The following is a 17449-nucleotide window of genomic DNA, read 5'->3' as shown; positions in this document are numbered from 1 at the left end:
CAGAAACATGCTCAACTATTTATCATAGAGACACATACTCAGCTATTTATCATCCATAAACACACTCAGCTATTTATCTTACATAAACACACTCAGTTATTTATCACACAGAATCACACTCAGCTATGTATCATACATACACACAATCAACTACGTATCTTACAGAGACATGCTCAGCTATTTATCATACAGAAACATACTCAGTTATTTATCACACAGAATCAAACTCAGCTATTTATCATACACAACCGTGCTCAGTTATTTATCATACATCAACACACTCACCTTTTTATCATACAGAAACACACAATCAGCTATTTATCATACAAAAAGACACTCAGCTATTCATCTTACATAAACACACTCAGCTATTTATTATACATAAACATATTCAGCTATTTATCTTACAGAAACACACTTAGATATTTATCTTACAGAAACACACTGAGCTATGTATCTTACAGAAACACACTCAGATAGTTATCTTACAGAAACATCCTCAGCTATTTATCTTACAGAAACACACTGAGCGATTTATCATACAGACAGATGCTCAGCTATTTATCTTACAGAAACACACTGAGCGATTTATCATAGACAGATACTCAGCTCTTTATCTTACATAAAGACACTCAGCTATTTATCATACATAAACACACTGAGCGATTTATCATACAGACAGATGCTCAGATATTTATCTTACAGAAACACACTCAGATATTTATCTTACAGAAACATGCTCAGCTATTTATCTTACAGAAACTCACTTAGCGATTTATCATACAGACAGATGCTCAGCTATTTATCTTAGAGAAACACACTCAGTTATTTATCTTAGAGAAACATGCTCAGCTATTTATCTTACAGAAACACTCAGCGATTTATCATACAGACAGATGCTCAGCTATTTATCTTAGAGAAACACACTCAGTTATCTATCTTACAGAAACATGCTCAGCTATTTATCTTACAGAAACACACTGAGCGATTTATCATACAGACAGATGCTTAGCTATGTATCTTAGAGAAACACACTCAGTTATTTATCTAACAGAAACATGCTCAGCTATTTATCTTACAGAAACACACTGAGCGATTTATCATAGAGACAGATGCTCAGCTATTTATCTTAGAGAAACACACTCAGTTATTTATCTTACAGAAACATGCTCAGCTATTTATCTTACAGAAACACACTGAGCGATTTATCATAGAGACAGATGCTCAGCTATTTATCTTAGAGAAACACACTCAGTTATCTATCTTACAGAAACATGCTCAGCTATTTATCTTACAGAAACACACTCAGCTATTTATCATACAGACAGATGCTCAGCTATTTATCTTACAGAAACACACTCAGATATTCATCTGACAGAAACATGCTCAGCTATTTATCTTACAGAAACACACTGAGCGATTTATCATACAGACAGATACTCAGCTATTTATCTTAGAGAAACGCACTCAGCTATTTATCTTAGAGAAACACACACAGATATTTATTATACAGAAACACACTCAGCTATTTATCATACAGACAGATGCTCAGCTATTTATCTTACGGAAAAACACTCAGATATTTATCATACAGAAACACACTGAGCTATTTATCATACAGACAGATGCTCCGCTATTTATCTTGGAGAAACACAGTCAGATATTTATCATACAGAAACACACTCAGCTATTTATCATACAGAAACACGCTCAGCTATTTATCATACAGACAGATGCTCCGCTATTTATCTTGGAGAAACACAGTCAGATATTTATCATACAGAAACACACTCAGCTATTTATCATACAGACAGATGCTCAGCTATTTATCTTACAGAAACACACTGAGCTATTTATCTTACAGAAACACACTGAGCTATTTATCATACAGAAACAAGCTCAGCTATTTATCTTACAGAAACATGCTCAGCTATTTATCTTCGAGAAACGCATTGAGCGATTTATCATACAGACAGATACTCAGCTATTTATCTTACAGAAACACACTGAGCGATTTATCATACAGACAGATGCTCAGCTATTTATCTTAGAGAAACACACTCAGATATTTATCATACAGAAACACAATCAGCTATTTATCATACAGACAGATGCTCAGCTATTTATCATACAGAAACACAATCAGCTATTTAGCATACAGACAGATGCTCAGCTATTTATCTTACAGAAACACACTGAGCTATTTATCATACAGAAACAAGCTCAGCTATTTATCATACAGAAACACACTGAACTATTTATCTTACAGAAACACACTGAGCTATTTATCATACAGAAAAAAGCTCAGCTATTTATCTTACAGAAACATGCTCAGCTATTTATCTTCGAGAAACGCACTGAGCGATTTATCATACAGACAGATACTCAGCTATTTATCTTACAGAAACACACTGAGCGATTTATCATACAGACAGATGCTCAGCTATTTATCTTAGAGAAACACACTCAGATATTGATCATACAGAAACACAATCAGCTATTTATCATACAGACAGATGCTCAGCTATTTATCATACAGAAACACAATCAGCTATTTAGCATACAGACAGATGCTCAGCTATTTATCTTACAGAGACACACTCAGATATTTATCACACAGAAACACACTGAGCTATTTATCTTACAGAAACATGCTCAGCTATTTATCTTACAGAAACATGCTCAGCTATTTATCTTACAGAAACACACTCAGCTATTTATCATACAAAAACACACTGAGCTATTTATCATACAGAAACACACTCAGCTATTTATCTTACAGAAACATGCTCAGCTATTTATCATACAAAAACACACAGCGATTTATCATACAGACAGATGCTCAGCTATTTATCTTAGAGAAACACACTCAGATATTTATCATACAGAAACACAATCAGCTATTTAGCATACAGACAGATGCTCAGCTATTTATCTTACAGAGACACACTGAGCTATTTATCTTACAGAAACACACTGAGCTATTTATCATACAAAAACACACTGAGCTATTTATCACACAGAAACACACTGAGCTATTTATCTTACAGAAACATGCTCAGCTATTTATCTTACAGAAACATGCTCAGCTATTTATCTTACAGAAACATGCTCAGCTATTTATCATACAAAAACACACTGAGCTATTTATCATACAGAAACACACTCAGCTATTTATCTTACAGAAACATGCTCAGCTATTTATCATACAAAAACACACTGAGCGATTTATCATACAGACATATACTCAGCTATTTATCTTACAGAAACACACTGAGCGATTTATCATACAGACAGATGCTCAGCTATTTATCTTAGAGAAACACACTCAGATATTTATCATACAGAAACACAATCAGCTATTTAGCATACAGACAGATGCTCAGCTATTTATCTTACAGAGACACACTCAGATATTTATCTTACAGAAACACACTGAGCTATTTATCATACAAAAACACACTGAGCTATTTATCACACAGAAACACACTGAGCTATTTATCTTACAGAAACATGCTCAGCTATTTATCTTACAGAAACATGCTCATCTATTTATCATACAAAAACACACTGAGCTATTTATCATACAGAAACACACTCAGCTATTTATCTTACAGAAACATGCTCAGCTATTTATCTTACAGAAACATGCTCAGCTATTTATCTTACAGAAACATGCTCAGCAATTTATCATACAAAAACACACTGAGCTATTTATCATACAAAAACACACTGAGCTATTTATCATACAAAAACGCACTGAGCTATTTATCATACAAAAACACACTGAGCTATTTATCATACAGAAACACACTCAGCTATTTATCTTACAGAAACATGCTCAGCTATTTATCTTACAGAAACATGCTCAGCTATTTATCTTACAGAAACATGCTCAGCTATTTATCATACAAAAACACACTGAGCTATTTATCATACAGAAACACACTCAGCTATTTATCATACAGAAACGGAGACACGTCCTGGCAGCCACAAACCAGTGTTTAAAAGAGGTCTTCAGCAACCCATGCTTGTCGTAAGAGGCGACTAACGGGACGGGTGGTCAGGCTCGCTTACTTGGTTGATGGATGTCATCGTATACCAACTGCGTAGATCGATGTTCATGACGTCAGTCACTGGATTGTGTTGTCCAGAATCGATTATTTACAAACCGCCGTCATTTAGCTGGAATATTGCTGAGGGCGGCGTTAAACAACAATCACCATCACCAAGCAGCCGCACACACACGCACATGCACACGCACAGCCAAGCGGACACACAGATTGCAGTTGCACATCGCTTTATGGGTGAAATAATCTTGATTGCGACGTTTAACCCAGTTTCACCTCACCTGGGTTCTGACGGACGACTCAGGTGGGGAGTGTGGTGGTGAACACTCATAGTACGTTAAGTAGGGGTAGATAGTAATAAAGAGTTTGGGATCAATAATAAACAATATTTCAACTTACGTTGCCCCAATGGCATCCAGCGCGTGTTAGCGACACAAGGTAGCATATTAACTCAGTTCCGCCCACCTGCAAATCACGAAAAAGAAACCCGATTAGCAGGTGATGAATGACACTCCATTTTATACACTGCGTGTCGACGGTGTCGCAGGCTTGCTGTGTGGTCACAGACGGGTGCTACAAGGTCTACTCAAACAATCGATGTCGCCATTCCACCGTCAAAACGATGTCAGATATATAACTAATATTAAAGTAAATGTGTCACGAGACGAGGTGTTGGCTTTCGACCATTGCGTGTCAACATCAAATCTAATGTAGTCTTCGGTGTGAATTAAACCAGCATTCAACCCGGAAAATACACAGGCTCTCTTGTCTATTTGAATAAAAGGCGTTGAATGGGTTTAACATGAAGGCGCATTGGTTGTTGAGCTTCCGTATTGAAACCAAATGCATTTATAATGCGCACGAAAAGAACCACTATCGGATTTGAATACGTCCACAGTCGCTCTGGGAAACACGGTTATTTACTACGTTAATAAAACACACTATATGCACACTAATTTGCCGACACTAATTCCGACAAAGCTTATTTTCATTCATCCGACCCGCACTTCATGTTTTTATCAAGGAGTTAAGTTGGGTGGTTGAGTGAGTGGTTGGTTGAGTGAGGGATTGGATAGGTGAGGGGTGAGTTTGTGAGTAGTTGGTTGAGTGAGTGGCTGGTTGATTGAGAGGTTGAGTGAGTGGTTGGTTGAGTGAGTGGTTGTTTGAGTGAATGGTGGTTGAGTGACTGGTTGGTGAGTGAATTAGTGAGTGTTTGGTTGAGTGAGTGGTTGGTTGAGTGAATGGTGGTTGAGTGACTGGTTGGTGAGTGAATTAGTGAGTGGTTGTTTGAGTGAGTGGTTGGTTGGGTGAGTGGTTGTTTGAGTGAGTGGTTGGTTGAGTGACTGGTTGGTGAGTGAGTGGCTGGTTGATTGAGGGGTTGAGTGAGTGTTTGGTTGAGTGGTTGTTTGGTTGAGCGAATGGTGGTTGAGCTATTGGTTGGTGAGTGAGTGGCTGGTTGATTGAAGGGTTGAGTGAGTGTTTGGTTGAGTGGTTGTTTGGTTGAGTGGATGGTGGTTGAGTGATTGGTTGGTGAGTGAGTGAGTGTGTTAGTGAAACATAATCAGGACAAAACAGGATTTGAACCAACGATTTCATGACCAGGCCCTACAATACCAGATTTTGATTGTTGCCCCGACATGACCAGGCCCAACAATAGCTGATATAGGGTGTGACCCGGGAAGACCCGAGCGGCTATATGCAGGTGGACATCATCAACTAACTGTATGTCATTGTGTTAGTGACAGTTACTTCAATACCGGAGATGTTATTTAAATATAACTGATTTATAAATATGTATTCAATTAAAACTGTTTCAATCACATGCTTTAACTAAGAAAACACTTTGCAAAAATGTCTTGTTTGTGGCAGATGTGGCAGTCTGATGCATAATTATTTGTTTCAATCGTTTTCGGGAACAGTTAATTGCTTTAGATTAACTCCCAGGTGACATTTTCACATCGATTGGCGGAATTCAAACGCTTAAAACGTTCTGATCAATAAGTGTAGTGTTACAACAATATATGTAATTAGAAATACAATACTATGAACACAGGCAAACACACATTCAGAATTTAATATGCGTGTTCAAATTGTGTAGACACACGGTCGGCCATGACTACTGTACTCTGATTGTAGTCATGTGACATGTGGCATGATGGCTATTGTAGTGATATGAGTAAATATAATTGTTTTAATTGTGACTATTTTGTCAAAATATGTTATTTAGCTATAAATTAATTCCCTTGGGACCCGTGAAGATCCGGCGTAAGATAGGTCTTCAGCAACCCTTGCTTGCCGTAAAAGGCGACTATGCTTGTCGTAAGAGGCGACTAACGGGATCGCGTGGCCAGGCTCGCTGACTAGGTTGATGGATGCCGTCGATCGAAATTGCGTGGATCAATGCTCATGATGTCAGCCACTGGATTGTCTAGTCCAGACTCGATTATTTACAAACCGCCGTCATATAGTTGGAATATTGCTGAGTGCGGCGTTAAGCAACAAAGAAACAAACTCTATACCTTCCCTGAAGTGATAACAAAGTTGCTGATAAAACATCATGTGTGACCATTGCCTCCTTTGATAGAGTGCCACGTGTATACATTTGTCTGACAGTGTACAGGTCGTGTTGTAGTCGGACACACCCTATACATTTTGTGAAAAGCTCCTTGTCATATGTATGTATAATTTAAGTAATCTATATATTGTTTGGCCGTTTCTACAAAGTTAGAGGTTCTGAACGTGAAAGTCTCAGTATTTGGGACGAAACCTTGCTTTCAGACCTCGTACTGATGAAGATACAATACAGCCTGATTGATCGACTTCAGGACAATCGTTGTTCTGTGGGCTTCAAGATCAATATACTATTCTCATTTAATGCATACATCCGCTAGATATTGTGAATCATCTACTCTGCCACGAGACAGTTCAATGGAGCAAATAAATGTCAGCCTATCGATCTGCAGCCAATATCAGTGATCAATTATTGATCAAATCAATATCGGAAATGAAAAGATATATAGAACTTCAAGGTTTGACGGTTTGACAACCGGGTAGATTAATTTAGACTGCCAGAGTTTCGCAGTTTCGCTATACACGTATCTTACACATCATCTGGAAACTTTTACCCAACAATAAACATTTCCTAAACATTGTATTTCGACAGAAAACAAAGTTCGTCAAGACAATGAGTTTGCATGGACCACGTTTGTTCGTTTGTTTGTTTGTTTAAAAAAAGACGCACTCAGCAATATTCCAGCTATATGACGGCGGTCTGTAAATAGTCGAATCTGGAACTGACAACCCAGTGATTGACATCATGAGCATCGATCCACGCAACTGGAATACGATGACATGCATCAACCAAGTCAGCGAGCCTGACCAGCCGCTCCCGTTTGTCGCTTTACGTCAAGCATGGGTTGCTGAAAACCTGTTCCACCCCGGATCTTCACGGGTCGGCAGAAGCCACGTTACTGGGATAACATTATACACCCGTGCTTGAACTTACAGTGTGACCTTTGATCCCTGGCAATTATCTCAGGAAAATGTGAATATTGAACCTTAGTCATTGTTGGCCTTTCTGTTTTCTGGTACCGCTTCTATCTCCAGGCCAGGTTTTCCAGGTCGGACATATTCGGAAGGGAGATCACTCTCGAATAATTACGACAAAGTAAATTCTGTCCTTTACATAAACCGGTAGTGTGTAAGAAGATCGAGCCTCACTGGTAATTTACATTCTATAAAATCACATTTTTGTTCTTGTTTGTTTTATGCTGATGTATTTTGTGTCCGATTGATAAATATGAAAAAAATTCAAGGAATGTTTCACCCATGACAGGAGTGTCTGGTACAGACTCGATTATTTACAGACCGCTGTCATATAACTGGAATATTGCTGAGTGCGGCGTTAAACAACAAACCAACCAACCAACCAACCAAACAACCAACCAATCTACCACTTCATGAAACACATGAGCACAGGTAACACAGAACAACGGTTTGCATCCGAAAATCCGTACACCCGTTTATCCCCACACCCGGTATCCCTAACGCCCGTTCTCCCATACACCCGTTATCCCTAACACCCGTTATCCCTAACACCCGTTCTCCCTAACACCCGTTCTCCCTAACACCCGTTCCCCCATACACCCGTTCTCCCTAACACCCGTTATCCCTAACACCCGTTCTCCCATACACCCGTTATCCCTAACACCCGTTCTCCCTAACACCCGTTATCCCTAACACCCGTTCTCCCCAACACCCGTTATCCCTAACATCCGTTCTCCCTAACACCCGTTATCCCTAACACCCGTTCTCCCATACACCCGTTATCCCTTACACCCGTTATCCCTAACACCCGTTATCCCCAACACCCGTTATCCCATACACCCGTTATCCCTTACACCCGTTATCCCCAACACCCGTTATCCCTAACGCCCGTTCTCCCTAACACCCGGTATCCCCAACACCCGTTAGCCCATACACCCGTTATCCCTAACACCCGTTATCCCTAACACCCGTTATCCCTAACACCCGTTATCCCTAACACCCGTTCTCCCATACACCCGTTCTCCCATACACCCGTTATCCCTAACACCCGTTATCCCTTACACCCGTTATCCCTAACGCCCGTTATCCCTAACACCCGGTATCCCCAACACCCGTTATCCCATACACCCGTTATCCCTAACACCCGTTCTCCCATACACCCGTTCTCCCATACACCCGTTATCCCTTACACCCGTTATCCCCAACACCCGTTATCCCTAACGCCCGTTCTCCCTAACACCCGGTATCCCCAACACCCGTTATCCCATACACCCGTTATCCCTAACACCCGTTCTCCCATACACCCGTTCTCCCTAACACCCGTTCACCCATACACCCGTTCACCCATACACCCGTTCACTCATTCACCCATATCTACCTTCAGTGTGACAAAACATGTTCCAAGGGACATTGATACAATTTCATTTTGAAAAGAGATTAAAGCAAAATGGTAGGTGATGGGGCAAGTCTGATACAAAAGATTTAAGAAAGTATTTGAATAAGGCAACAACTTGTAGTATTATGGGTTTGTAGTGAGTGAGTGGGTTTTAGCAATATTCCAGAAATATCACGCTGGGGGGGGGTGGGGGGGGGGGGGGGTGAGGGCGGCAGAAAAGGGGCTTCTCAATATTGTACCCATGTCGCGAATCGAACCCGGGTCTTCGGCGTGAAGAGCGAACGCTTGAACCACTAGGCTACTCGACCGCCCCTATTTCGGTTTGTAAACTCAACTGTCAGATAGCTGTATCGTATGGGAACCGATCATATTAACCTTTGGTGAATTCATCCGTAATGAGATCAAAATCCACGTGTGTGTGTGCCTGAACGTTTTGTGGCAGATATCTTGCATTTGTTCAGCTCAAATATTGCCTTGCCTTTGCATGTGTTTGTGATGGCTGTCACCGGTGGGGCAGGATACGCTTGCCTGTTCACGAACACCTGGTGTCATCACTCTTTGTTGGAGCTTCGTCAACACATGTTTATCATTAAGTCGGAATCGTACAATGCACCCCACTGATTATGTTTCAGGGGATTATAGACAGAATTTTGTCACTTTTGTTTTGATCAGCATAATGCAATGGTACGCGAGGGGTAATGGTTACATACTGTTCAGAATCAGTGTAATTACGCAAACAGCTTATTGCTATTTTAATTAAATATCCTATTCTAGCTGAGACATGGGGTGATGGCATTATTGAGGTCAACTGTTCCGGGTAATCGGGATTTAATCGAAAAAATAGTTGTCCCTGAAATGTTTGAAAAAAATATGCTACAAACTGCAACAAAATGCTGCAAGACGTTTTTTTGTTAAATTCAGCCTCATAGTTTTACATGTAATTAAAAGAATATGCAGTGGTTGGTTGAGCGCATATGCAGATGAGCTGAAAAAAATATCTGGTCACAGATAACACAATAACATAGACTAACAAATCGTTCGTCCCTTCCTGATGCGTGACGGCATCTGTGGTACATTGATCCTTGATACCACACAGCGTCGCATGTTGCTTGATGGCTTCAGGGATCGGGAACAAACAGACATTAATATTTAACACCAGCATCGAAATAAAGGCCTCAAGTTGTCCATTGTTTAAATTTTAAACGTGTACGCCAGGGAATAATAAGTCGGGATTATCGGCCGAAACATTCTACTGCGTGTTAAAGACAAAATAGAGGGGGAAAAAATGAATGGAACACTGAAAATCAATGAAGGCAGCAGGTGATCATTTCTATACAATGCACCACATCAATGTAGAGTGCGTATCTCTCACTAGCGTGTTGCACTCCTTGCATTTTGATATATTTGTGTAAGGTAAACACACACAAAATTACAGGGAATGGTGCGCGTGGCATCGCTGGATGTAAATAACGGGGATAACACTGGGATAACAAGGGAAATAACATGGGAGAAAGCACGGGAATAACACTGGGATAACAAGGGAAATAACATGGAAGAAAGCACGGGGATAACACGGGGATAACAAGGGAAATAACATGGGAGAAAGCACGGGGATAACACTGGGATAACAAGGGAAATAACATGGGAGAAAGCACGGGGATAACATGGGGATAACAAGGGAAATAACATGGGAGAAAGCACGGGGATAACATGGGGATAACAAGGGAAATAACATGGGAGAAAGCACGGGGATAACAAGGGAGATGAAAGGGGATAACAAGGGACTCGGGATATAACAAAGGGGTAACAAAGAAGATACCAAGAGGACAACAAGGGGATATAACAAGGATATATACAGGGAAAAACAAGGTTAAACACGGGGTATAACAAGGGAGATAACATGGGCACAATAAGAGAGATAACAAGGGTATAACAAAAAGATAACACGCGGAAACACGGGTACCAATCTCATTAAAATCAGATCTTATTTCTTGCTACCGCTAAACAAAGATCTGAAGACATCCCATTAGGGGTCACCTCAGAACGACCTTTCATCCGACCAATCAGAGCCTCGCTTACCAGATTATGAAAGTGACAGTTGGAATGTGATTTCTAATCATGCAACCTCGAAAACTTTAATATGGGGTATTCCGAACGTTAGTTACGGGTTTAACGACTGAGTCTTTACAATTTAGACCATCTATTAGCCATTCCATAATGTTTTTTGTTCAGGTTTCAAATTGTTATCGAGAATTTGTCACAATATGTTTCGAAGCGTAGTCGCCAATTTGGAATTAGTGTCGTAAATCATGCGAAAGCTACATTCCGATTGGTCATTCCATTGGTCGGTCAAAGTTAGCGCAAGATCGGTCTGACATGCCCCGTAATGGGATTTCCTCAGATCTTTGCTTAGCGGTAGCGAGAACTTAGGTCTGATTTTAATGAGATTGCACGGGTATCATATTATGTAACTAGGGAATAGCACGAACATCACACCGGTGTGGCAAGGAGATAACAAGGGTATAGCACGAACATCACACCGGTGTGGCAAGGGGATAACAAGGGTATAGCACGAACATCACACCGGTGTGGCAAGGGGATAACAAGGGTATAGCACGAACATCACACCGGTGTGGCAAGGGGATAACAAGGGTATAGCACGACCACCACACCGGTGTGGCAAGGAGATAACAAGGGTATAGCACGAACATCACACCTGGTGTGGCAAGGGGATAACAAGGGTATAGCACGACCACCACACCGGTGTGGCAAGGGGATAACAAGGGTATAGCACGAACATCACACCGGTGTGGCAAGGGGATAACAAGGGTATAGCACGACCATCACACCTGGTGTGGCAAGGGGATAACAAGGGTATAGCACGAACATCACACCGGTGTGGCAAGGGGATAACAAGGGTATAGCAAGAACATCACACCGGTGTGGCAAAGAGATAACAAGGGTATAGCACGAAGATCACACCGGTGTGGCAAGGGGATAACAAGGGTATAGCACGACGATCACACCTGGTGTTGCAAGGGGATAACAAGGGTATAGCACGACAATCACACCTGGTGTTGCAAGGGGATAACAAGGGTATAGCACGACCATCACACCTGGTGTGGCAAGGGGATAACAAGGGTATAGCACGACCATCACACCTGGTGTTGCAAGGGGATAACAAGGGTATAGCACGACCATCACACCTGGTGTTGCAAGGGGATAACAAGGGTATATCACGACCATCACACCTGGTGTGGCAAGGGGATAACAAGCGTATAGCACGACCATCACACCTGGTGTGGCAAGGAGATAACAAGGGTATAGCACGAACATCACACCTGGTGTGGCAAGGAGATAACAAGGGTATAGCACGAACATCACACCGGTGTGGCAAGGGGATAACAAGGGTATAACACGAACATCACACCGGTGTGGCAAGGAGATAACAAGGGAGATAATAAGGAAGATAACAATGGCATAACAAGGGAGATAACACGAAAACAACACAATGGTAACAGGGGATAGAAAGGGGATAACCAGGGCGCGGGGTAGGGGGGGGGGGGGGGGGGGGGGGGGGGGGGGGTAGGGGGGTTAACCAGTGCAGACACAACGTGAGTGATGTTTTATGCCGCAGTCACCACTATTTCATCTAAACCAGGACGAGCGATGTCCTAGTGGCACGGGGTCGGTGGGGTAGCCTGGTGGTTAAAGCGTTCGCTCGTCACGCTCAAGAACCAGGTTCGATTCCCGACATGGGTACAATGTGCGAAACCCATTTCTGGTGTCCCCTGCCGTGATATTGCTGGAATATTGCTAAAACCATACTCACGTACAGCTAGTGGCACACAGTCATCTGCGTCTGATACCCTAGCCACACCAACCCGATTTCTTCGTATTTTACGAAAAGCAAGGGGACATATTCTGACCCTCAATCCACACAGGGAGACAAGCATGAGGTATTGGGGACATATTCTGACGCTCGATCTCCAGAGGAAGACAAGCGTGACGTATTGGGGACATATTCTGACCCTCGATCTACAGAGGGAGACAAGCGTGAGGTATTGGGGACATATTCTGACCCCCAATCTATAGAGGGAGCCAAGCGAGAGGTATTGGGGACATATTCTGACCCTCGATCTACAGAGGGAGACAAGCGAGGGGTATTGGGCACATATTCTTACCCTCTATCACCGGGGGGAGACAGGCGAGGGGTATTGGGGACATATTCTGACCCTCACTCACCCTAGAGAGACACGCGAGTGGTACTGAGGGGCTATTCTGACCCTCGATCACCATAGGGAGACAGGCGAGGGGTACTGGGAGGCTATTCTGACCCTCGATCACCACAGAGAGACAGGCGGGGGTACTGGGAGGCTCTTCTGACCCTCGATCACCACAGGACGACACGCGAGGGGTACTGAGAGGCTATTCTGACCCTCGATCACCACAGGACGACACGCGAGGGGTACTGAGAGGCTATTCTGACCCTCACTCACCACAGGACGACACGCGAGGGGTACAGGGAGGCTATTCTGACCCTCTGTCACCACAGAGAGACAGGCGGGGGTACTGGGAGGCTATTCTGACCCTCGATCACCACAGAGAGACAGGCGGGGGTACTTGGAGGCTATTCTGACCCTCGATCACCACAGAGAGACAGGCGGGGGTACTGAGAGGCTATTCTCACCCTCACTCACCACAGAGAGACAGGCGGGGGTACTTGGAGGCTATTCTGACCCTCGATCACCACAGAGAGACAGGCGGGGGGTACTGGGAGGCTATTCTGACCCTCTGTCACCACAGGGAGACAGGCGAGGGGTACTGGGAGGCTATTCTGACCCTCTGTCACCACAGAGAGACAGGCGAGGGGTACTGGGAGGCTATTCTGACCCTCGATCACCACAGAGAGACAGGCGGGGGTACTGGGAGGCTATTCTGACCCTCGATCACCACAGAGAGACAGGCGGGGGTACTGGGAGGCTATTCTGACCCTCGATCACCACAGAGAGACAGGCGGGGGTACTGGGAGGCTATTCTGACCCTCGATCACCACAGAGAGACAGGCGGGGTACTGGGAGGCTATTCTGACCCTCGATCACCACAGAGAGACAGGCGGGGGTACTGGGAGGCTATTCTGACCCTCGATCAGCACAGAGAGACAGGCGGGGGTACTTGGAGGCTATTCTGACCCTCGATCACCAACAGGGAGACACGCGAGGGGTACTGAGAGGCTATTCTGACCCTCGAGAATTATTACTGAACTATTAGTTCGCGCTGAATTGTAGATTGTTCGCTTGCCTGCTGTTTAACACTGCACGTAATAGCTTTTTGACGGTGGTCTGTAAATAATCGAATCTTAAACAGACAATCCACTGACATAGTATGAGCAACGATCCACGCCTTTGGGGTACGATGACTCACAGTGTAGTTACCTAGTCTGACCACCCGATCCGTGTATTCGGCTCTCACAACCAGCACTGGTTGCTGGAGGACCCACAGTAAGCAGGCACCCACAGTAAGCAGGCACCCACAGTAAGCAGGCACCCACAGTAAGCAGGCACCCACAGTAAGCAGGCACCCACAGTAAGCAGGTACCCACAGTAAGCAGGAACCCACAGTAAGCAGGCACCCACAGTAAGCAGGCACCCACACTAAGCAGGCACCCACAGTAAGCAGGCACCCACAGTATGCAGGCACCCACAGTAAGCAGGCACCCACAGTAAGCAGGCACCTACAGTAAGCAGGCACCCACAGTAAGCAGGCACCCACAGTAAGCAGGCACTCACACGTGTGCATGGCCAGATACTTAACGATAATACTCACCGGGGAGTCGAAGGTGTCAGTGATGCCAAAGGTGTCAGTGATGTCCTAGGTGTCAGTGATGTCCTAGGTGTCAGTGATGTCCTAGGTGTCAGTGATGTCCAAGGTGTCAGTGATGTCCTAGGTGTCAGTGATGTCCTAGGTGTCAGTGATGTCCAAGGTGTCAGTGATGTCCAATTTGTGTTGTCAGTGATTTCCAAGTTGTGTAGTCAGTGATGTCCAAGGTGTCAGTGATGTCCAATTTGTGTTGTCGGTGATATCCAAGTTGTGTTGTCAGTGATGTCCAAGTTGTGTTGTCAGTGATGTCCAAGGTGTCAGTGATGTCCAATTTGTGTTGTCGGTGATATCCAAGTTGTGTTGTCGGTGATATCCAAGTTGTGTTGTCAGTGATGTCCTAGGTGTCAGTGATATCCAATTTGTGTTGTCAGTGATTTCCAAGTTGTGTTGTCAGTGATGTCCAAGGTGTCAGTGATGTCCAATTTGTGTTGTCGGTGATATCCAAGTTGTGTTGTCAGTGATGTCCAAGTTGTGTTGTCAGTGATGTCCAAGTTGTGTTGTCAGTGATGTCCAAGTTGTGTTGTCAGTGATGTCCAAGTTGTGTTGTCAGTGATGTCCAAGTTGTGTTGTCAGTGATGTCCAAGGTGTCCAAGGTGTCGGTGATGTCCAAGTTGTGTTGTCAGTGATGTCCAAGTTGTGTTGTCAGTGATGTCCAAGTTGTGTTGTCAGTGATGTCCAAGTTGTGTTGTCAGTGATGTCCAAGTTGTGTTGTCAGTGATGTCCAAGTTGTGCTGTCGGTGATGTCCAAGGTGTCCAATGTGTTCTAGGTGTTACACTGGAGATACCCCTCGGTAAGACCTCATCTCTCCATGGTCCAGCACAACATCCCATTAAGTGAACTGTATTCATCCGCCCAGCTGCTGGCTGGAAAGACTTCTCTAAGTCACCAGAACGTTGCATCTTAAACGCGCCAGGCAAGGATACGCATAACTGACGACAAGGACAGTGCCGCTGTCACTAACGTGATTCCTCCCTTGGCGGCCGTCACTGACGAGTCTTTGTGACCGTCGTCATAGCAGCTAATGTTTTTTAACAACTGTTCTTAGTTCGAAAGGAAATTATCGAATTTTTAGATCAATACTTATGTCTATATAAACGCCAACTGTTGCGTAAAACCTACTTTGATAACTTGATAACAAATATTGATTGCTGGAAATGAGGTGTTTTCAAGCGGTTTGACAAGGTGCAGTGACAGACGTGGGCGACTAGACAACAGCATGTGATACCTGCCATAACGTCCTCTGTCAGGCCGGCTTGTAATGATTTTTACACCCTTGGGTATGGAGCACAGAAAGAAACTGACATATTTCCCAACAGACTACGCTCTGCCAGGAATCGATAGATGTCTTTGTTTACGGTTGTAAATAGATTGTATACGGTTGTAACTGAGAGGGCACCCGTCCGACCTGTCTATCGTCTCGGTAACGTCGTAAATAACCCGATAGTAGACTCAGTCGATGTGGGGGGTCCATGTTTTATTTAACTATCCTCTATGCAATGAAATAGTGATCACATTTACTCTGAAGTTACCATACCTAAACGCAATATCCTTTTTACCTTGAACCCGACCTGTGGCGTTGCCATGACAATTTTTAACAAGCATCGTGTTGGACTATATATCGATAGTGTCAACATATGTTAGCAGACAGAGTTTAATACCTGGTTCCGCCCCTCCACGAACACGCAGGACGTTGTAAACAGAGCCGATGGTCGTCTCGGGTACATCGATCAGCAGTAGCAGACAAGGTTCCTTGTTATTCTACAATAAAGCAGTTAGTCGTTCGACCCTTGATGAGTTTGTGAGTTAAGTTAAGAGTTAAGATTTAACGTCAGTATTTCAGCCATATCGTGACGAGTCCCTTGATGAGGTTAGAACAAGGGATAGTAATGAATTCCATATAAGGAAGTGCTTACTACGACATGGAAGGAAAAAAAGTCATCGAACAAAATTAGGGGTGGGTTTCTTTGTCCCCAGACAAGCTGTCGAGCGTTGACCTGGCCTGGAGGGGAAGTGAAGCTGGCTGGGAAAGCAACCTCAGGAAAATACCTCCGACACTCCCAAAGCACCAGTTTATCTGAGATGTAAAACGGTTCCTACATATTCGGTCTTAACACAGTTTAAAGTGATCCTTGTGGATAATAAGAAGAAGAATACAGTCTTCATCTGAAACGTTGCAAGGTAGAAGAAGGAGGATCAGTTAAGCTGGGGTAGGCGTTATTTGCCATCTCGTGGAAGGTCAGGCCTACAGGTAGGGACAAACTCTAGAATGCCAATATCAAGGAAACACTTCGGGCAGAGTACAAATGTAGACTCAAGATAATCTGGAGTTCAGAGCTGAACGCACACAATGAAGTCAAAGCCATAAATACGTATGCTGTACCCGACCTTTCGTATTCTTTTGGGGTGATGTTGATTGGACGAAACAGGAAATTTATCGAATTGACAAACCAAAACGAAGACAACGGATCCCCCCACCCTCGCTCTTCCCTCAATCGCTTATCTTTACAAATTATGTTGGGATGGCGTTATTTGATTAAGGCGGATGCTCTTCATGAT

General features: G+C 43.5%; 1 protein-coding gene across 1 annotated transcript in view; it reads right to left on the bottom strand.

Annotated features, from left to right (window-relative positions):
- LOC124121957 (galactoside alpha-(1,2)-fucosyltransferase 2-like) overlaps positions 1 to 15969 on the bottom strand; it is a 31364-nt gene extending 15395 nt beyond the window's left edge. Inside the window, exons 1-2 of the mRNA XM_046485094.2 lie at positions 14839 to 15969; positions 4470 to 4535 (exon numbers count right to left, since the gene is read on the bottom strand). Coding sequence (XP_046341050.2) covers positions 4470 to 4515 — 46 coding nt within the window. The 5' untranslated portion in view covers positions 4516 to 4535; positions 14839 to 15969. The remainder of the gene's footprint in view (positions 1 to 4469; positions 4536 to 14838) is intronic.
- Positions 15970 to 17449: the final 1480 nt, after the last annotated feature.

Source organism: Haliotis rufescens, unplaced genomic scaffold, assembly GCF_023055435.1.
Source record: "Haliotis rufescens isolate VD_foot unplaced genomic scaffold, xgHalRufe1.0.p SCAF_14, whole genome shotgun sequence".
In the NCBI taxonomy this organism is placed as follows: domain Eukaryota; kingdom Metazoa; phylum Mollusca; class Gastropoda; order Lepetellida; family Haliotidae; genus Haliotis; species Haliotis rufescens.
This window is presented reverse-complemented; position numbering and strand designations above follow the sequence as displayed.